This window comes from Lingula anatina, chromosome 2 (genome assembly GCF_051362555.1).
Source record: "Lingula anatina isolate TDL-2025a chromosome 2, LinAna3.0, whole genome shotgun sequence".
NCBI classification, from domain to species: domain Eukaryota; kingdom Metazoa; phylum Brachiopoda; class Lingulata; order Lingulida; family Lingulidae; genus Lingula; species Lingula anatina.
The window spans coordinates 31,909,627-31,932,885 of NC_141768.1; the positions used below are offsets into that span (position 1 = coordinate 31,909,627).

The 23,259-nt window shown below is 35.9% G+C and overlaps 1 protein-coding gene across 4 annotated transcripts; it reads right to left on the bottom strand.

Moving 5' to 3' along the window:
* Positions 1-4,661: 4,661 nt before the first annotated feature.
* On the bottom strand, positions 4,662-16,368 carry LOC106179664 (SMAD family member 3). Of its 4 annotated transcripts, none has more exons than XM_013563390.2 (9): positions 15,997-16,368; positions 13,611-13,804; positions 11,202-11,342; positions 10,604-10,666; positions 8,580-8,615; positions 7,876-8,088; positions 7,243-7,380; positions 6,885-7,029; positions 4,662-6,487 (listed from the first exon to the last, which is right to left on the bottom strand). In XM_013563390.2, exons 1-9 carry the CDS (start codon positions 16,200-16,202, stop codon positions 6,364-6,366), a joined length of 1,260 nt encoding a protein of 419 aa, XP_013418844.1. In that variant the 5' UTR covers positions 16,203-16,368; the 3' UTR covers positions 4,662-6,363. The 4 variants fall into 4 exon arrangements, with proteins under 4 accessions (XP_013418844.1, XP_013418843.1, XP_086862404.1 ...); XM_013563389.2 differs by having other exon boundaries at positions 13,611-13,816; positions 15,997-16,367; XM_087006278.1 differs by having other exon boundaries at positions 15,990-16,361.
* Between the last annotated feature and the right edge of the window lie 6,891 nt (positions 16,369-23,259).

Consider the following 23,259-nt stretch of genomic DNA (forward strand, 5'->3'; position numbering starts at 1 on the left):
TTAATTTAGTGGTTTCTTGGGGAGGCATGTGAGAGGCGGAGAGACCATAACAGAATTAAGCGGTCTTCCTTTCATGTAGGTCCGCCATATTTACGTCGCAGCCTAGCTAGCACTTGGCTCTTCTCCATCTGGATGGGGCCTATGAATGTCTAGTGAAAAATAAATCTGTGGCCCTAGTAGAGGGTATACAGACATACAATAAGTACATAAAAAGTACAGACCAGTGAATGAAAACTCAATACAACATTTCCATTTTTTGTTCATGGAATGAAAGTCTGATGACATCATGAGGCATAAACAAACTGGAAAAAAAGTATTGCATCCAACTTGCAGGACAGCCATTAATGTGATACAACTGTATACTTGATATACTTCGTCCTACTGATTAAGCTCATGTGTAGCATTTAAATTGGTGGTGTTAAATAAGCTTCAGTTTTCATGTTGCATAGTATTGGGTAAATGACCAGTCCTCCCAAGTTCATTCTTGCACTTGATGTTGACTAAAATAATCATTTTTAGACCTAAAACAACTAACAATAACACCTACATGACATGAATTTATTGGTCAGTTCTGGCTATATCCAACCAAAGCAGTAGTATTACTAAGAATACTTTGTACAATAATGACAATGAGCATGATACCTTTTTACCATAATAAACTTAGAGCACCTGCCATTCATAACTGTGTACACTATGTACCTGCACATAAAAATAATCCAATCAAGACGGTTTTCAAAAGTTCTGCCCTTTTTTACCGAGCAAAACCACACTTCAAGTCCAAAATAAAACAAAAATATGGTTTTGCATTTATGAGGAAATGTTTGTCAATATACATGCAAAAGAAAAAAATCAATATTCTTTGTAAGAATAATCCAAACATGCTGACTTTTAAAAGGAATCTTTTTTAACCAAACAATGCTACTCAGTAAATTTAAGAGTAAACCAAACATATGGTTTGCCAGTTACAGGGACTGATGTTTCTGATGGAAACAGTATGGGTGATGACAAGGACAGACCAGTGATCAATATATACAGATACGCGTACATATAGTGGCTCTATTGAAAAATATATTTATCATTCTTTTCAATCATAAAACAAAAAAGTTTACACTAGAGGGTGCAGATTAAACACGCTATTCAGTTAACAAATAATTTCTCAGCCCAGTTCTTTTTGTAATTTCTAATTCGTTTCAGTATTGGATTGCCACTTCAATAATTCAATGCCTCACAAGTTCCCTTCATCAAGCAATGAGATTCAATTCCACGTGTAGAGATGCATGAACCACCAAGACACAGAGTCAGAGCTATTACTTATGAAAATGATATAACACTATTGCAAGAATACAGATAACTTAAATTTTATGTAATCTTTTCACCTTCCTGCACTGTACTTTAACTGGGCATGTCGGTCCAAGGATAGTTAGTTAATATTCTTGCCAAATTTCTCCAAACCTTCTTAAATAGTTAACTTTATTATTAAGGTATCCATATTTTATCTTCTGATAAGCAACACAAAACATCCTTTTTAGAGAAAAAAAATTAAAAATTACAAATTTTCTTTAGAAAAAAGGAAAAACAAGGAATATCTCCAAAAAAATAGGAACATGACACCCTATCAATAAAATATCAGTGTACACAGAGAAGAGGGACACACCATCAGAAATGCCCTCATGAGTTCTATAGACCCTCTGGAAAAAGGGGGAAAATGTGAGGTGATAAATGAAGGGAAGAGTGGGGGATGCCGTGAGGTGTACATTGGAGAAACAGGGAGATCCATAGTGGGAAGGGCAACTGAACACCAAAAAATCAACAAACAACAGGCACAGTAAATCATCACTGAGCCAACACAGGGACAAAAGATACCTAGTAAATATATTGTTGAAAAAAAAACAAAAAAAAAAAAAAAAAAAAAACAGATACTGAACCCAGAGAACAGAACCGAAAAGTCCTGGTGGTGATATATACAAAGATACAAAAATCTAGTTGAAGCAGAAACCATGGAGCCTCGTTCTCCGACCTCCATTCATCTACAGAAGTAATATAGAGGGAGGGAAGACAAACTGCACCCCTTGGTAGAGACCATTATAAAATCTGTAACTTCATTTCTTAAAGGCGTGGAGCAATACATTGAACCATTGGAGAGGTAATATTCCAATCTTTGGCTGATGTTAAATGGACCTATCATGATAAATTTGCATTATCTTGTCTGTAAATATCTTCACAAATGATGAACATCTTCCATACTGCTAACTCCATGCTACCTTTCATTAGCTTTGAATTTTTTTATCTGCATCTTTGTCATTTTTTTAATTCTATTAATCAGATATGGATAGAACTGTCATCACCTTAAATAGAGAACCCTTCACATTAAAAATTTGTCTGATGACACATTTAAAGAAAGAACAGTCATTTTTCCTTTTTATCTTTTATCCACTTAATCATTAATTATTAGATGTAATGTGATAATATTGAACACCATTGTTTCCAGTAACATTACTTCAATTACCTATAACAGGTAGTAAATACTGCATTCTGCTCTGCAAAATGTTTACTTAACCTTTGAATTGCATGGCACTTAACAGATGGCTTTGCTGTAAATGCTTCCGTTTATACCCGTTCTGACTTAGGCTCACCCCATCTATGTCACAAACATAACAAGCAGTTTAAAAGTTGGGTGTATCATGGAAGTAAATGGGACAGAAATGTAACAGGCTGAGAGTGTACCTAATTTCATTAATTCTAATTTCACTGGTTCTAATGAATAGAGAGATAATAACAAAAGGACCATGTGACTTACCAAAGGTACCTGGAATTTTTGAAACCCCTCTTTTTACAAAGAAAACAGTGATTTTGGCTTTTCCACGTAACCTAACCAAATCAAGGATGTAAAATGCAATGCTGTTTTGTCATATTAAAAAAATATAAAAAGTTAACTGGACTCTGTAAGATCAAATGCCACATGTCCGCATATGGTTTTCGGTCACATTTGTGGTTACTTCCTTTTGCACATTGTCTCCATCTTACGTGAGAGTAATAAAATAAGTTTTTTCAATCAAATGCACTTCACAAATCAGATCACTGGTAAATGAGTGGATTCCAATTCCTTTTTCTTGCTTGTCACTGGATGTAGCCACCCAAAACTTTTGTGAATCACACAATATAGCCTGTGATTCAGTACATTTTTCATACATACTTCTGATTGTCCAAGGTGTGACAAGATAAGCAGTCTTGGCGTTTGCTGTCAATGGTAAAACAAAATGGGATAAACCACTTTTTTCCATCCCTATGCCTTACATATTACTGTTAAATTTTCCTTATCAAATATTTTATTTGCTCAGTGAAATGAGGCAATTTTCCCCTTGTGTAGCCTCTTAGCAAAACCCTGGCTCAGTGGTTGCAACACTGTGGTTTTTTAGAACACTGTGCTTAAAATGACACCTGATATGTTACATAAAAAACCTAAAATGTAGAGACACAATTGCAATAATAGTGCATGGCAATATAGGCTTTTCCTCCACATGATCCTTTTAGTTAGGAAAGTAAATATCAATATTATAAGCAATCAGAATAACCAGCCACATACAGCTGACATGAACAGACAATCTTTAACACTATAAATATATATGAGAGTGACCAATATGTAAATTTTTAGTCGTGATATCATATACCTAACTAGTACTAGAAATACAGAGCCAAAATAATTGATAGCATTATTGAAACAAGAAAAATAACCCAATCCAACTCAATATTAAGTAATACAACAGTGTACTTACCACCAAGAATAAAGTAATTCTTCAATCAACAGTTAATATTGACAGCTTATTTTTCCTACACTTTTTCATAACATCTTTATCAAGGAATGAGGCTATCCAGGTGAATTCAGTGGATAGATTGAAGAGAAATTACATTATTCTTTTAACAGATGAAATTCTTCTCTGTAATTACCACCAATTTTTAAATATGCACTACTGTTACTGTAGTTCTTTAGAAAATGACTAGAACAGGGTTTCAGGTCCATGGGAGTTCTAAGACCCCATTCCCATAGATTTTAGATCAATCTATCCCTGTGGAGAGTCTTACTAGATTACTGTCAGCTTAGCCGGCTTAATCGTCTGTCCCGCCTACTAAAAGATGTAAGGGGGTAATTAACTATTGTGCGCACTCGGCTGACTGCAATTTAGCGTGAACCCCCAGGTAGTTAGGTTGATCTAAGTCTAAATCTCTGGATCGATCTTAATCTCTGGGAATGCACCCTAAGTCACACCTTGAAAATGTCAGTGTTTGAAAAATGAGAAATTGACAAAATTATTTCACAATTTCAAGAAAACTAGAGGACCAGAGAGGCAATACTGCCTCCTGGGTATGTAACACCAACATGATTAGGCACAGAAAAGGGACAAGTTTGCAATATTGGCATATAATGGCTGACACGTGTAAATGTACCAGTACCTCAGTTTACTATTAAACCATCAAGTGGGGGAGGGGGGGGGAGATCATCACATGGCAATACACGCCCAGTCACAATGGTGACTTTATGTCTAGACACAGTGTCTGTCCATAAAAATGGTGAATACATATCCTGTTATGGTCGTTTCAGTGTGTCCAAGTCTGGTAAATTTATGTTTAATTCTATTTTAGCATTAACTGCTTTGAAGCTGTCATAAACTATTTGTATACAAGTTTATTTTGTAAAAGCCCATGCTAATACAGTGTCCAGCATCTGTCCCACTGAAGTTTCCAAAAACTGGAACTGATATATCAGAATATAATGTTGGGGGTACAATAGAAATATCTCAATTTACTTTATTTTATACATTTTCATGTAAGAGCTATTATTACAGTTCCTGTGTATGGCAGTGGTACGTTACAGTTAACCTTCCAGTAACACTAGTACTGTAGTTCCTCACCGGTTGTCTGATCTTATGAAACCCAGACAAAAAATATATGTAAATAATTAAAAAATCCTGATCATCATTTAAAAACATTTCGATAAAAAAGTTTTGATTACAAACTACAGGTCTTCTCTTTCTACTTGTTTTCTTTACATTCGCATTCTCTCAGTCTCTCTCGCTATATCACAATTATTTTAAAGTAACGGCTCCCTCTCCACGCTAGGCCTGGGCCAGGAGACAATACTGGGAGCACTGCAGCTCCTCACTACTGGCACATTAGTACCCTGCAGTCCTTGCTGTCCTACACTTCTAAGAACGTGGTTCATAATGCACAATATTCACTGTAAACAACTCCAGCCTTGGCATGGTGTCTTATTCCTTCAAGTCAGTGATATCACTGGGGTAAAACTGAATCCTCTGGAATCTGGGGAATTCCCAAAATCATCATATGCAGGGATGTGATATGGCCATTTCTTGAGGAATTTCTTGAAGAATAACATTCATGACCTTTGCCTCACACATGGTGGTGGTGATGGTACAAAACTTTTGTTTTGCGCTGTGTCCTCCTGTTGTAGCTTTTACATTATTTTCTACCTACTACTACTTCACTACTTGTTCTCTCATTCTGAGACCCATTAATTGATGTATATCCATCTTTAAACAGTTTCCACTCAAGACCTATCTAGTTTCGCCAAGCACTGATATTCTGAAACCTGGATCATTCGCTACTGCTTTGACTCAAGTTGCTCCCTTGTATTCTGATTTGTGAAGCACACAAGAGACACAAGAATCTTCATGTACCATGCTGTTAGTCTTCTTTTTTCCTAAAAGACTTTTTTATATACATATATATAGTATATATAGCCATTCAGAGTTTTTTTATATTGTATGGATGAAGGTCTGACAGCTCTACATGGTACATTTTTTCCATCTGATAATAAGAACAGCGTAGAGTAGCAAAATATGTTCCAATCAAATGCTGGCTAATTTTCCATATTCTATTATACTGCAACATGGACAACGTGCTCTGCAGCTACACGATAATGCTCTTTTCTACTGTACTGGATTACAGTCGAGTACTGCTGTGCATATATAAAGCTGTACAAGGTCACAGTAAATTTTTGCTCAAGGTCACAGTGAAAACTGCAAGAGGTCACAGGATCTCCAGATAAAATTGGTTCTGTATGAGGTCACAGTAAATTGACATGAGGTCACAATGATTATGTATGAGGTCACAGTGCATCTATATAAGGTCGTGGTGGAATCGGTGCAAGGTCACCATTTGAATGCATACATGCTTTGGTACTTCAGAGTCGAGGTGTCTTTGACAAAAAAAAATTGTTCACACTCTTCCTTCATTCCTAAGTTCAGAGCATTTGTGCAGTCTCCTATTTACTAGGTCTTTGACCTTTGGTCTATGAACCTTGCCGTGCTGTTTCCAGTCTTTTCCAGCCTACTGTTTTGCACCATTCTATGACATACTTGAGCAGGGTAGGCGAGGAGAGCCCATCTGAGTGAGAACTTTGTCCAGCCACTGAAGAGGACCATTTAGGTGAATCTCTATCCAGCACGGGGTGCTTGTCACTGTCTGACGCCTGAAAATGGGACAGAATTCCAGTATTTCATATACCACTTAACTCCATTTACAAGAATGTGATAGACAAATTAAAAAAAAAAAAAGGATTCCCAGTAACGCATATAAGCCACTTCCACCAGTTTCTTATGCAACTAAAATTGCCAGGTCATAGAAATTAGTCCCTCATTCTGCTAAAAATAAGCTTAAAAGCTGCACCTTTTTCAAATTTTTGGTCATATATTGACCAATTTATTCACTCCTCCAGTTTATAAAAGCCCCATAAATGATGTGCAAAGATGGCAAAATCCTATGCCTATTGACATATTTTAGTTCAGAAATTTATCATAAAAACTGTACTTTTCATCTCAATCTTTATCTTCAAACTAATTTTATTGTACACCAAATTATCACTTTACCTATACTCGGCTCCCCAGCCTTTCACAAAGCTCATCCTTATGGTACACATGCGTGTGAGTTGGTAAACAGATTCAAACCCCTGGTTAACTGACTGAGCCAGCAGGGCAGCAAACTCTTGGTTGTTGAAGATCTTCAAATTGCAACCTAACAATAATGGTAGAAGAGTTCCAGTTCAGGACTCATGGAGAAATTGAACACATAATGTGGACTATATATATTATGTAAGCAAACCAAAATGCCAAGAATTCTGATAACTGAGGAAGATGATTATAAGACATATAATTTTGGTCATAAATTTTATTTTGTATGTAAGCTTGTAGCCCCCGACTTCTTAGGACCATGTCTTCTACCCTTTACCTGGTGGTATCTTGCAGACAGTGGCAGGATGCCATCCATATCTCTGGTTACAGTTAGGACTTTGCACAAATACTGCACTCTCACTGAGACATTCTGCAAACACCTCCCCTCCTATGTAGTACAATCGAACTCCTTTGCCTGCAAGAAACAAAATGGTTGGGTAAAAGTCTACAGGCTACCATGCTAGTGAAGTGACTTTTGAATTGAGTGCTGGAAGCACTTTGTCGAGTAATGCATTATGCCAAGATTGTCTGAGCAAAACAAAGCAAGCAGCAAAGCTGTAAAATATACAAAACATAAAAGTCACTAACGATGTACAAAATACATTATTTTGTCAATTTGATGCAATTTTACATGATGTTTGGAAAAATAATCAGATCAGGCTTGCTTTCGAACTTGACCTGAATTCAAGAAATATTGATCACTCTTATAAGTTTGAAGACAACAGATCAATCAGTTTTTCACTTTAGGTGTTATCTGTATTGCATATAGTATAATATAATATATGCTGAAAATGCTGAAATATAGTATAAAATATGCTGAATGACTTGTCTCTACAGAAAAACTTAAACAAAAATATCCACAAAGCTTTCACTCACAACCATTTTACTTAGAAAACATAGAAATGCTCACCTATATGCCGTCTTGTCATCTCCACTTGCTGTGTTCTGTTCACATTCGACAACAGACCAAGGCAGAACCGTTCGGAGTTGGAAGGATCAGTGAAACCATCCACAGTCAGTGAGGGCTGAGAGGCATGAAATGTCTCCCCAACACGTGTGTTCATCTCATAATAGGATATGGAACACCAGTGGGTGGGTTCAGTATATGTCACTGGTTCCAAATCTACATATAAAAGACAAAAAAAGGAAATACACATTGCAGATGGCACATATACAAACAAGACAGCAAAGATTGTAAATATAAAGTCACTTAATGCCCATGCATCTAATAATGCACTTGATTCTGTGCAATATGTTGCTTCCAAGAAACAAGTTGCATCATTATTTGACCTACAACTTAAGCGCAGAAGTCCATTTATTTATTTATTTATTTATTTATTGGACCGTTTAATTTCAAGGTGGCATAGCTGGTATTTTAAATACTCGAGTCCAAAAAAATTGCTGTACAACAATGATTGCTACAAAAAGCACCATAGCCTACTATGATTCTCTCTCCCCACTTAAATTTAAATCTACATGTATTTCATTTTATTATTTGTAAGAATTTCTCCCCATTGAATGAATGTTGCGGGGAAGGTGTGTTGTCTTTCACTGTGTAGTATAAGTATTGCTTTAATGTTATAATGCACTAAAAAATATTAAGTAAAAACTTACCCATAGAAGGGCTGGCTGGGATCTGATCCACTCCATCTAAATGTGACAAAGTGACAAAAATGTATAAAATACTGATGGACATGCTAGGAACATAAGTACAGTATAGAACCCATTTTTATACTACTGTCCATATCACACAAGTATTTTTTCATTCCCCATATTCAAAAGAAAAACAAAATTTCTCATTTGAATGTCAGAAAGGAAAAGATCATAAGTATGAATCTATGATATGTACAAGCCTTATAAATGAAATTGCCATTCTTGACTTGGAGTTGCAGATAAGTGATTTCCACTGCCAAATTAATGACTTAAACCAGTTTTCAATGTTAAACAGTAATTAAACAGAAATTTTAAACAGTAATTTTTTTCCGTCCCACGAGCACAGTAAACAAGATTGCTTCCGAGTGTGCTGTGTTTGTCTTGTTTTTTTCCTTAAAACTAATGTTTCGACACCTAGGTTATACGTCTAGGTTTTCTGCAAGTTTGACAAACACTTAATTTATCCATTTTGCTGGCCATGTGACCATTTCCATATCTGCACGTCCACAATACTGGGTAACAGCAGTGGGTGATCATCTTTGAAAGTCTGTCAAAATATTCTTATGCATTGGATTACAATGGGAGTGCTTTCATGTGAAAGGGGATAGATTAGTCTTAATACAACAAGTAATTTTATGTTTCCAAACATTGTTGTGTATTTTAAACTTTTTAATTCTCAGCCGAAAATGACACTAAAACAGCGCTTAAATGTAGGACACAGACATACCAGTCTGTTTTACAGCTGTACATTATGGAAAAGAAAACTCTCAAAAATGTATTGTCATGTGTTTTTCTCATCTCAGGGATCATTTACGGCACACGCATTAGAGAAAAAACAAAAATTGCTGTTCATCACAAATTTTGATGGGTGAGGAAAACGAGTTGTTGTGCATTACTATAGTTTCCATTTTAATCTTCAGTACAAAGTGAACATACACGTGAACTACACAAATCATTCAATTTCAGGATTTAAATACCTGAAATACACTCTGCTCTTCATAAAACAACAATGTGTAAGGAAATTCTGTCATCTGCATGTGTAATCACAGATGTTATGACCCAATCCTGTACTGTTTCCCCCAGATTCGCACGACAACGAAACTACAGCTAGTGTGTAGTTTCGTTGCCCCATTCAGATTCAGCCCAACCACATAGCGTAAATAGTGGAGATTTCCACTGACACTAATTAAATTAGCTATACCCCATCCCCACTTTTTGGTGTGTAACTCACAAAAAATGACTTCATGTCATTGCTGTTTTACCACCGATTCAGGATTGCAGTGTGCTTTCCATACTCTGTGAAGTTAAGTGTACTCTTCCCCGATAATTTTTGTATGTGTTTAATGTCATATTTTGCCATCTTTATGAATATGAAGCAAAATACAATGTATATAATAAACGAAAGGCGTGCACACAAGAGACGATTTCATGTCATAGGTGTTTAACCGCTAATTCAGGATCGCATCTCTGTGAAGTTAACTGCACTCTTTCCTAATAATTTTTGTATGTGTTTAATGTTACATTTTTCAAAATTTATGAATATAAAGCAAAATATGATGCATATTCTAAGTGGAAAGCGTGCTCACAAGATCAGTGCCATGTTGTCCCAATGTTGTTATCCAGTATCGTGGACATGCAGATATATATAATACATTGGTTAGGTGCACATAATATGCACGTAACATTTTGATTGCAACTGGTGAATAAAATGGCATTTAGATTTTTTTTCACATTAAACAAATCCATGTTGTTTAATTCAACCGGAGATGTAAGATTGGGTGGTAAATTACCCAGAGGTTTCGGCAAGTAATTCGAATTGCTGAAGAAAATCCAGCATGCTAGCAGAATTTTGAGAAACCGGTTAACCAGAATCCTCATGTGTTCAGACTACTGCAATTATTAAAATCAGGACCTAATTCACTATTTATTTGGATAAATGGCTGTAGTGTGAATGGGGTATCAGATATGAGGTTGCATCTACTCACCCATTCCTTGGCTGTTTTCATTATTGTCCCCTTCTTCACTCATGTAGCCTGGGGGAGGGGTCTCTGGAAGATATTCATTGTCATTATAATAATAATTATTATTATTATTTATTTACTTTATCACTGTAGTAGTACTAAATATTATATTTTTTGGGCTGTCTGAGTTTAGAATGATCCCCAGGTGAGCACCAAGAAAGGACAGATCACAGATGCACTATTTCACACAAACACACACAATAGGAAAGGGGCCTGGGCAATATTTCAGAAATTACTTCTTACAATATATAGTTACAGCATATATTACATTTTGGTAAATATTTCTAACATGTATTTATATATTTCATTTCAATGTTGACTATGTGGTTGACCTAGTTATATCATTTTTGTAGATCTTTTTTTTTTTATGTTAATCTGTCCAGGCACACATAATATCTATTTCGGAAATATTGCTTTTCTATCTCTTTCAGCATCTAGAAGTAGAACTAGAAGTGAAGAAAGGACAGGTCATTTCAGTGAGTCTGAAAGGGCATCATAACACAGCAGAGATATACTAAAAATGCAAAAATATCCACGACAACAAGGGCAACAAAAAGCCTACCTGGTAACTGAAAAGAAGATTCGCTGACGCCTGCAGGAAAATCAATGTTTTCAGGCACTGTATTTGAGTAGTCGTCAATTGGAGGTTGAAAATCTGCTGGGATTTCTCCTGTTTGACGTGGCACAAGCACTGGCGGAAGCACTGTAAAAACAAGGCAGCAAAGCTGTCAAATGTACAGACAAAAACAGAAAATAAAAATGCAGAAAATGGTTCATTTTGTCAATTTTGATGCAATAATAAATCATGCCTATAATAGCACTGTCAATCAACACTGAATTTTAATCATGCACAACAGGTGACATCGTCAATAACAGGAGCAGATCCAGAGATATTTTCTGACAGTATTCCAAATTATCTTTGTTGATCCATCCTCCATTTTTTGATGGTCTTCCAACAGAAAAAACAGATACCCATCAATGTGAACTTTAAAATCTGAAAGACCCAGAAGACGGCCTCAATCCGCCCCTGCAATAAGATTACAGTTTCAGGACCATGAGAGTTCAAATTCACATAATGAAAATCCCAATATTTGAATAATGATGACAGTGCATAAAATAATATTACATAATGTTTAAAGACATAAAAACCAATGCAACTGCTTATGTGGAAATACAGAAAATGTGAAGAGCTTCAGGTGGATGGGAGCTGAAAATGCCAGTGTTTGAAAAATAAATTAAAAAGAAAACACAACAAAAATATCCCATTAAAGCTGCTATTCAAACTTTTAATCTTGCTGTAATAACATGATATGAATAACCCCAATGTGTTTGAGGATAATAAGGCACTGTTATTTATCTATTTTTTTTTCTTTTGTTAACTTATTTGCAATATTAAACAACATTTACCTGCATAATTATCACAGATTCCTAATTATGTGACACAGTTAAGAGAGCTTAACCTATGGGACTTTACTGGGAAGTCTCAACGTGTGTTTTATGTAATCTTATTTAATGGGCACTTGGAAATTAATTAGGCAAATGATTTTATAGCTCTGAATTTAGCTTGTGACTACCCCGAGGGACAATTACCACCATCCATAAACAGTAGCCCCATATAGCACTCTATAGGGCTGCATTGCTTCCAAAACAGAAAACAATCACACTGATTTTCCAACACAAACTGCACGTCAGTCTTACGAAACTTTTCAGTAAGTATGAGTATCATAAGTAACATGGTTTTTCCTTAATGGTCATTCCGGCAGCCATTTCCAAAATAGGGTTTTCTTCAAGTTTTATGCAATATAACATAATGACCATCAATTTTTAATAATAAAATAAAAGTATCATGGATATACAGAAAATGTGACAAGCAAAAGCGTTCAAAGCCATGGAAGTTCAGAGTCAAACCTTGAAAATGCCAAAATGTAAACAAGAGATAACTGTACTGAAATGATTTTATTTCCATTTTCAACACCTTTTTTACATAAAACAAAAATAATCAGTTTACTGTCATTTTCATATAATCAACTAAGAAAATTGATGACATAGGAAAAATATCAACAGAACAGTTTTACATGTCCTATTTGCTCCATTCTGAGATTCTGAACATAGTGAATGATTGAATCTGACAGACTGCAATGATATGAGTTTATTTCCATTTTTAACACTTTAAAACACAATACATGATAACAGGTTTACCAACATATTCATATTATCAACTAACAATGTTGTTAAGATATAGAAATTGTCAAAAGAACACTTTGAATTATCTGATTAGTTCAATAATGAGACTGTTAACATGCCTTAGAATTGATTCTGAGAAAAAGTCACTCATATACAAAACAAGGCATTGCTTTTCAAACTCGACCTGTATTTTAGTAAGACTGTTCATTCCTGAGAATTTCAAGATGATAGGCCAATATGGTTTTCCCTGAAATGTGTTATCAGTGTTGCATGTATGCTGAAAAAAAAAAGGGAAAAAACATCATAACTTTTAAGAAAGAGGCCCAATCATGCTGATTTTTTAACTTAACCTGTGAATTATGAATATTCAACAGTTCTGTAAGTTTCAAGCCAAAAGGTAAAAATGGTTTTCCACTTAGCGTGTTATCGTTGAAAGTGCACGGCAACGCAGCAGTAACAACAGACGCAGGTGACAGCTATATGTACATACACATCTATGTCTGTACATAAAAAAGATATACAAAGTAAGTTATTTTGACAAATCTAAAACAAAATTACACGTTTCATAGCAAATTTTTTTTATGCACCCAAAGTCTGTTAGACATACAGAAAATGTAACTAAAACAGTAGTTTGAGGGTACTAAGGGAAACAGCTAACCATTGGTGTTTACAGGGAAAAGTACACGCTAACGACAGACACAAGTGATGGCTACAATTTACAGGTACAATCTGTCTGTACGTGACACCATTTTTGATCATAAATAGCTAGAAAAAAATTTTAAATTACCTGGTGTTTCAACCCTCGAGTAATGGTAAGGATTCACGCAAACTTCGTCCCGCTTCAAGTGGAAAGCATACTCGCATGTGTCAATAGCTCGTAGCTCGTGGTGGTTCTGCAGGTCTGGCCACCTCCAGAGTCGTGCATAGATGACGTGTGGCAAACCCTTACGATGCGATACTTGTAAACGTCCGTCTAGGGACCTACAAGATTCACTGAGTAAATATGTGTGGGGTCAAGGTCTGGTCGACAAAGGTTGAGCAAAGATATACAAACATTCTCTACACATATTTAATGGGGACCAGATAGTTTTACTGTTCAATATTTATAATCATTTTTAATCAAATGGCCTCGTATCCTTATTAATGAAGCTCTGTACAATATCTAACATCAGTTGTTCATCATTCTCATTCTCATTATTCTATTAAACGTAAATCATCATTTGTATAATCATATAATAGTAAGGTGACTATCATATGAAATTAAAGAGTCATAACTTCAAAAAATTTATGCATGCCTACCACTAATATTAAGGGATCTTTAGTCCAGTTTCTCATTTTTATCTATTAAAGGATGTAGCCCCAGACGGAAATAGTATAAAAGATAGATTAAAGTAATGCTGTTCCATAGTGCAGTTATGAAAAGTGCACAGTTTTACATGATGTAGGAGCCCTTCAATCTTTATTTTACCTCTCATCTCCTCAACTTGCACAATCCTGTAAGGTCAACAAAGCCATAAGTAAGATTGTTCATGGTATGTACCAATATAGTTGTTTTGATATTAAAACACCCCAAAAGAAAAACCAAAAACATATTTCTGATTGTTAGAGATATGTCAAATGATGATATTTTTTTCCCACCAGTACAAAAGAAGTTCCATGGCCAATGTAATATTTGAAAGTTTGTTTTAGGCAGGAAAAAATTTCCAACCTTTCTCTTGCACTTCATTGTGGCCATTGCCCTGTCAATTGTGTTCTTATGATTCCGCAGCGACCTAACTTATACTAGACAAGCAGATGAATCTTACCTTAATGGTTGGCATTACAGGAGTGGGTAAGTTGGAGAGATGATACCCTCTACCAGGGTGGCAGATATTATAGGCAGAGAACCAAATGACAGTCTATTTATCTAAAACCATATCTGTGAATATCTTATGAAAAATCAATCAAATGCCATGGAAGAGGCTAGAGAGATGAAAGGTAAGACAAAGATCTGATAGCTCCTATATCACAGCGGATATGCAAGTTGGTCATCACTTACACATGTTGAGGTCTTTACTTTCCTGAGTTGGCATGCACTACATATCCAGTGTTACATCTTGGTTTTAAAAACTTGGAGACAGTCGGCACCCTATTTTGAAATTTGAGGGACACGGATTCTTTCACCAAAATAATCCTTATTATGCTTGCTATGAGGTTCGCCATTTTAGTGATGGGTACTGACACATGAACTTTGTGCAAATGAACTATGTACAAAATTGAGTGGGCTGGTGAATAAAAAAAAAAAGGGAGTTAGTGCTTCAAAAGTGTTCATTTTTATTTCAATAATATAAAGATTATGTATTTCACACAAAAAAAAAAAAAAAAAAAAAAAAAATAGAGAAACTATTTTGCCATTTAGACCTTTCAAACATTTATTCCCCCTCTCCCTAACTTTTATCATGAACTTTTTAATTATGCCCTACTTCAAAAAGCGTTCTTATGAAATAAGCTTTAGGCTTCAGACCTAGATTCAAACTCATGCCTTGAAAATGCCTATGTGTAAAAAAATTAAAAAATTCATAGCAAATATACTTCAAAACTTCAAGAAAATTATCTGATCAAGTTGACTTTCAAATCCAAGCTATATTTAAGTCCTATGAACCATTTCTGTGAGTCCACACTGAATAATTTACACATTCTTTTGTTTATGGTGTCTAAGCGTAACAAGTGCAAGGTGACAGCAACAGCAATGTCCCTCTCCACTCATGTACAAACAGACAATTCATTCTACCTCCTACACCAACTATTTATTTTGACTGGCATTACTTGCACCAGGAGTTCTATGTTCTTTCACAATCTCAACAGCAATACATACATGCATTGTTCACCAGCACCAGCTATTACCTTGATTTACATTTTCATAATATTTTATAACTTGCCCTTCTGAAGCATTCTCGTTTTTTTCGCCTTCAGCCCTAATTCTGTTTAGTAAACAAAGCACTCAGACGGACTAAGTGTCAATCGCTCGGGCCAAAGTACGGCATAAGACTATAAATACTCGGGGAAAATGCTGTGTTACTCAATTTTATTACGCAAGTAGTAGAGGACATTAATTCATTAATTCCGCCTCCGCCATTTTGAATGAGGCATGCTTCTTAGATTAAGATACAAGTAGAGATGTACATACAGCTTACCTGGGGATCGTGATGCACTTTGTATTCTGATCCTGTGTTGTGATTGCCTTTTGGAGCTCATCCAGTCCTCCGGTCTTTTTGAGTTTCTTGACTAAACTTTTGACTGCTTTTTCCGACCACTTATCTTCGCGGTCGGCGCTATCCCCCTTCTTCCAACCCAGTAGGCGCTTGACAATTGCTGGTGGGAATGGGAGGAGGGAGCTCATATTGTCTTCAAGAACCCAACGGCATGGACTCTAAGTCTTCTCAAAAACTGTCAACCATCGGCAGGTTTGCGATCGACTGTCGTTTGATCGTATTATTTAATCCGAGTTCCGACATTCACTTGCAAAACATGGACGACAAGACCGCATTACTCTATTCCTGTGAATGTTCCAAAACGTCGCGATATAACACCGCATTTGTCTGTTAGTAATTAGACTATCACATGGTTGATGTGCATAAAATAGATGATTTTATTTTAATGGCAATAATTGATATGAGTGTATAATGTTGATACATGACATTCAAGGGTAAATGATGTTTGCTTGCATGCGTAAAATTCCAGTGTATTCCTACGCCAGCAGGTATCCGTGATCATTTGTATCGTTAGGTATGCGGATATACGTGCAACCTCCTTGCAGCTATCTTAAATGCTGATGTTAGTATTGAGAGGTTTTTCTTTATTTTTTATTTTCTTTTTAAAAGGCATGACTTTATCTGAATATTATTTTAGGCCTGCCAATAGTTGTCGCTGAGTAGGCCTACATCGCAACCCATATGTGAACTTTAAAACACAGGGTGACTGATGTCACGATGCCATGCATAGTTTATATCAGCCCGCCTGCGAACATTAATTTATTTTATTTGATATGTCGTTTTTACTGCAGTGATCAGCAGGTCTGCCTAAAATGCGCAATAAAACCTTACTATAAACAAGGCTTGCTGGTTTGCAAAGTTGTATTGTTGTAAAATTTTCTTGATTTGTCTAGCTTTGCTTTTAAAACGTAGGCTAAGTAAGGCATCAGCATCATACACTTTGCATAGAATTCAGCCTAAGTAAATATTTTGAAATTTCTTTGATGTAAAACTGTCTCGTAGCCATATCGTCAGAGAATAGCTCTACAATCTCCTCAGTATTCTCCTTTACACTGTCAGCAGTCCTTAATCAGTTCAAATTATTTCAAATCTTTTTTTTTTTCTAACCTGAATATAGGCCATAACGTGCTGGTGGAATGTCCTTTTTTAATCTTTTCATTTCATTTTCTCATGTTTCATCATTGGTGTATTAAAATACAAAGTTTGTATGTAATAATGCACCTTTTTTATGTAAACTTATAAATGACAGTAAATCGCATTCAAAAATCATTGAAAATTTCTTGAATTAGAGCCTCAGAAGTTCTTGAATTTGTTTTTATGTTGCTGTATGAACCCTGACAAGATTTGCTCAGTCGTCGAGCAGTATTCATGAATGTCTCCATCATTATATGTAGTTATTTGAGCATTCATATTTTCATGAATGAAAACTGTATGATATAATACTTAAAGAATTCACTCTCTTAAAGACTTTATTTCTTTACCAGAAATTAAAAAAACAGGCCAACTACATGTCAGAGAAGTGTCACGGGGTAACATAACGTTTAAAATGAAAATTTTAAATTAGAAAACCCATCTTCGATATACCGTGTACTATCTGACCCTATGCACTGTATCGTGCACCGGATGATCGTCTTTGCATTTAACTTGTGAAGTCGTTTCATTTTTGAGGCGTGACAATTAGTTATGGAAATTTGGACATTGACACCTAAGCAAAAACGATGACCTGCCTCCTGCATCACATTATACATAATAAGGTAAAGATATTAGCTGCATGTCGTAAATGATCTGTATAACCAATCTCATGTAATCCAGAATTTAGGTTTGATGATTTCACGTACGTATTGCCCATGCAATCAGCATTGTTCAATAAGTAAGATAGTTAAAGGGATAAAAACTCTTTGTATGAGATCTATATTTCACAATAAAAAACATTGTGAACAACTCATAGAAATATAACATATTCTGTTTTACCACATAAACGGCAGTTATAGCTATTATTCTGATATCTGAGCTTGTCTTTAGACCACGTGACTTCCATTGATGGCTATACTCTGTTAAAATCTCTTAAGAGATTTTATCAAAAAAACCAAACTTTTTAGAAAAAAACCAGGGACTAACTTTGAATGTAAAAATGGATTCATTAACCATTGGTAGGCCTAAGTATGGGAAAATTCTTGTTTACTCCAGGAAAATTCATTTTTTGGCCGAAACAAAGAGTTATTATTCCTTTAAGTTCCAAAAAGCTCAAGTGCTAAAACATCTGAGGATCAGCAACTCGTGAGAGCAGTGACTTAAAGGGTTGAAGTTGGCACTTAGAAATCTTGTAAGCTGCACTTCATAAATAAAATAAAGTATATTCCGAGAACTGACCCCTTTCATTAATAGTTACGAAGCTAATAACCTCGTAACAAATCATCAAAAAAGCAAACAAAGTGGATAGACTAAGACACAAAATTTTGGAAGAAAAGAACGAGGTGTGTATTACAGGACCCTTTTTTAACCTTGTCTAAGTTCACTTGTCCTACTGTGCAAGGCCAATTCAAGTTGCCTAGCAGTAATCATGAATGCAAATTTTCATCATTACATGTAGTTATTTCATTATTCATGTTTTCCTAAATTAAAACTCTGTGCATAATATTACACTCAAATAATTCACTCTCTTTATTTCTTAACCGAGTGCCATTAAAAGATACTACATGTCTGAAAAGAAGGAGGATGTTCTATAATAAGCAAACGGACTGGACAGACTAAAACAAAATATATGAAAGGAAGAAAGTACTAATGTAGGACCTTTTTAAGTGCATAGTTTGAAAAATAATTTAAATATCATAAAAGTTGACATTCTTATATCGTATTAGATTATCATTTAAATGAACTGTTACCCGAAGCAAAATTTGTCATTAAATAGATCCTATTTTTTGGAGGCAAAAGGCAAAGATTTGGACAGGCAAAGCGTTCACTTGACAGATGATTCCAGGAAAAGTACTCCCACGAGAGGGGGAATTAAGTTACACCTATATAGTAGGACTTAGGCATCTTGCAGAGAGTACATTTAAAGAACATTTCCTGGACCTTTCTTGGATTTTCAAAACAAAAAAAATCAAATTTCCTTGGATTATCAAAAAACTTTCAAAATACAAGTGCAACCTGAACAATCATGTTGTAATGGAATAAATGATAAAAGTTTATACTATGTGTTGTTCTGTTTTATCAGTATATTATTAAATCCCCACAAGAAATATTACATTTAAATAAGTAACCAAAGTAGGACAAATAAAAAGGTTTGAAAAGTTTATCTTTTGTATCTGGAAAGTTGCCAAAAGGCATCTGAAAGTTGAACTTTTTGGCAGGAAAAGGTGGAGGAAAGTCGGCCATTCATATACCTTTTAGCATGCAAAAAGCCCGTGAACTTTAGAATACCTTTTCTTCAGGCAAAAGATCGTCTTTTTGCAGCAAAAGGTGTATGAAAGTTCAACGTTTGTGCAGGAAAAAGGTAAAGAAAAGTGGGCCATTTGTATCCCTTTTCACTTATACATTATTGCCCAAAATGGTTGGTACAAAAATAACTTTTTGGGATTTTTTACTCGTATTTCTAAAACGCAACACTTGGTACGAAAAAAAGTCAATGCACCAATTGGCACGACATTACGTAACATGTATGTGAAATATGAACACTTTTCAGTCAATCACTCTCCATTTGTTATGACTGGAGTGCCTGGGGTGTGTGAAACATGTCACAGAGTTTAAGTACAGTGCTGGTGGGGTGGGGTGCGTTTGTCATGTTTTGTCAGTTTTCGCGGAAGTTTGCATATTAGTAACTGTGTCTACCCATTATTGAGACCATGCCGCGACCTACTGATATTATAATACGACACCAAATGGTTGCATATGCAGAGGGGCTTAAAACAAATCGAGATCGCCAGACGTTTAGATATGGACAGGAAAACTATGAATAGAATCTTGAGGAGAAGGGCTGTGACAGGAAATGTGACACCTGCTAAGACCGCGAAGTGGAAACGCCAGAAGTGATCGTGTCATCATCAACCTGGCAAGAAGAGAGCGGACCAAATCTTCTAAAGCGATTGCCTTGGAACTATAGGCCAAACGTTGGGCTCGGTAGTCTCGCCAGACGGTAAACCGCAGGCTGTTTGAGCACGGCTACGCTTCAAGAATTTCAAAGAAACCACGCTTGACACCTGCCCATCGAGCAAACAGCCTGCAGTGGACGCAGCAGCACCGTAACCTTACGGTCCAACATTGGAATCACTTGGTGTTTGCTGATGAGTCCCGTTTTCTACTGTATCCAACAGTCAGAAGATTGCGTAGACTCGGAGAGAGGCTGTCGACTGAAAATATCCAGGAAACAACAGCCGAAGGAGGTGGTTCCGTACATATGTATGGGGTGCCATTTGCAGCAACGGCATTTGCCCGTTGCGTCCTCTGGATGAAAACCTTAACGCTGCCAGATACAGGGATATTCTCAAACAGAGTCTGGAGCCATTCGCAAAAGGGATATACTGAGACAATTTTAGATTGCAACATGAAAATGCAACTCCCCACACAGCCCGCTTAATTACCGACTATATCCGCCAAAACTACATTCAGCTGATGCCACAGCCAGCAAGAAGCCCAGATGCAAACCCAATTTGAGCACATGTGAGACGAACTTGGTAGTGCTGTTCAGAAACCCTCCCCCTGCAAATGTAGGTCAACTGCGAGATGCCCTTCAAGATGAATGGACCAGATTTTCTCTACAAAGAGCTGTAACTCTAGTTCACAATATGCAACGCCGTCTGGCGGCCATAATCCAAGCTTGAGGTGGGCATTCCCGCTACTGAGATTAATAATGAAGTCTGAAGTTACAAATTTATGTTTATTTTTTTCCTTTGTTACTGTTATGTAAAAAAATACTCATTTTGAGGGGTATGAGCAAAAAAAAGTTTTTCTTATATTTGCATTGGTTGTTTCTCTTTGACTTTACTAATCCTACAGCTTCGCACATTTAGCAATATAAACGGTATTATTTTGGTAATAATAACGATAATGAAAAAAAAACGGCGAAATTCAACCCTTTTGAGCAAGAGTGTATAAAAGTCATACAAAATATCGTCTTTTACACTTTTCCTAAAAATGCTAAAGGATTAGGAAAGGTGTGAAAAGATGGATAAAAGAAGGCCTTTTGATCACCTTTCAGGATATACAAAAGCTGAGCTTTCATGCAGTGAACAAATCATCGACTGTCCAGCAACGTGCTCATCCAATCGACTGAAAACTGAATAAACTGGAGAACCATGATCGTCGACGCCGGCACCAGGCTTGACGCTCAAAGAAGAAGTATGCATATAAAAATTTCCCACAGTCATATTTTACTTGTCTATATCCTGCACAGCTACTCATCTTTCCAAAATCCAGATCTTCCAATGTGTTAAAACTGTAAAACCCTCATTAAGTTGATCGTTCCTTCTGAAATATACATGTATAGGATGACAAGGTGTTCTAAATGACTTGCCAGCCATATGAAATTAACCACTTCAATTAAAAGTTGAATAAAACATTAAATCAAAGTGCAGGTACGGGTGAGCAATGGTTCGTCAGTAGGAGAAAATTGGGTTTTATCTCGAGGGAAATTCATTTTGGTCGGTAAATCCCATATAAATAGCTTTTAAAAAGAAAGAGGCAAGCGCAAGAAAGAAAACTTAGAATTGTAGCAACTGCACTTCATCACTTTATCCGTGCCTGCCCCATGCATGTAGCAGTAGTGGGAATGTGTCAATGACTAGAATATAAAAACGTAATGTCGACGTCCCCGTTTGTATGAACCGAGTATAAGTGTCATAAAGACGTCTTAAATGATTTATCTTAAATACTTTGCAGCAATATCATTAAGGGGTAATAGCATAATTTTTGTACATGTGACTGCACATATTGTAATGAACTTTATCAATTCGTTACCTACTAATTTTACCATCTTTGCCCTTTGACTTGAAAGCTGCTCAGTGTCTCGGAAACGGCAACCAATGCAAATTAATTTCAAGAACGCAGAAAAAAAACAGGAAAAGGTATTATACAGCCATTTCATGAAAAAGGTTCCAATTACAAAACGAAAAATGCAGATTTTATATTCTTAGCAAAACTTTAAAACTTTTTACATTCAAAAGAGGGGGTTTTCAGAGAGTGACAGAAGAGTTTTTACCAACACCCTTACTTCTCTTTAAGAAACATTCACGTGTAAACACAGTAGGCGTATACTATTCTCGTTACGGAGGTTGGGTAACCTTTATATTGAGTTATATTTCAATCATGCCATAGGTATAGCATCCAATTTTTCACTCTTTCTTATTTATTCGCAAATATATTGGATTATGCGTCTGTAGAATTTGCATTCCACATTTTGGAGTAGTTTTAGAGAGTTACAGCAGTTATAAGGGAGGTTAGGTAAAATGTATCATTAATACACTACATGTAGGCCTACCATTTAAAGAATTCAAAATGTCATAAAGTACATGCATCGTAAAAGCTGACACGTTCTTGTTGTTTCTTGAGAATGTTTCAAAACAAATACAGATTTCGTCTTTTGTCGTTGCCCGTTTAAACATATAATTGTACTTGTTGGATGACTTTCTTCCTATGCTTTAAGCCCTACGGCCTTTTCTGCTATCTTTTTACGCTTCCACTCAACCCATTGAACTGGACCCTTTCCTTGGCGCTTACCGAATAATTTTACTGCGCAGGCAAAACAAACTTTTATATTGAACATGACTTTATTTCATTGCTCAGTGTGACCGTCAGAAAATTAACTTTTTCTGTGACACTCCCCATCTTTGTCAGAGGCAGCTTTACGATCATTAGATGCTTTTTTCTTTCTCTGTCATACCGCATTTGTAAGTCACAAATTTGTCCCCATCCTATAAAACATGTGGGTCCACATCTGTAGGCAATAAAAATAAATCAAAATTACCCCAAGCAAGCGAAATAATTTAACCTACAATTAATTATTAAGTAGACTGAGGTTCGACACGTGTTTGCAAACATTAACATTGATGAAAGTTTCAAGGCATAGTAATTATATGTAGAAAATAGTAAAATTGGAAACCACCATTCCACAATATTATTTACTGTATATGATTGTTGCTATCTGTAGAAGGTCCTTAGAGCTCCCGCGCAAAAGTGTCTGCTATGCTGTTA

Coding starts and splice junctions, on each gene's coding strand:
- LOC106179664 (XM_013563389.2), bottom strand. CDS start 16,202: ATGAGCTCCCTCCTCCCATTCCCACCAGCAATTGTCAAGCGCCTACTG. Junction 8,089..8,579: donor CCCAGCCAGCCCTTCTATGG/GTAAGTTTTTAC, acceptor TTTTATATGTAG/ATTTGGAACCAGTGACATAT. Junction 7,030..7,242: donor TGTCTGCAAGATACCACCAG/GTAAAGGGTAGA, acceptor CATTATTGTTAG/GTTGCAATTTGAAGATCTTC.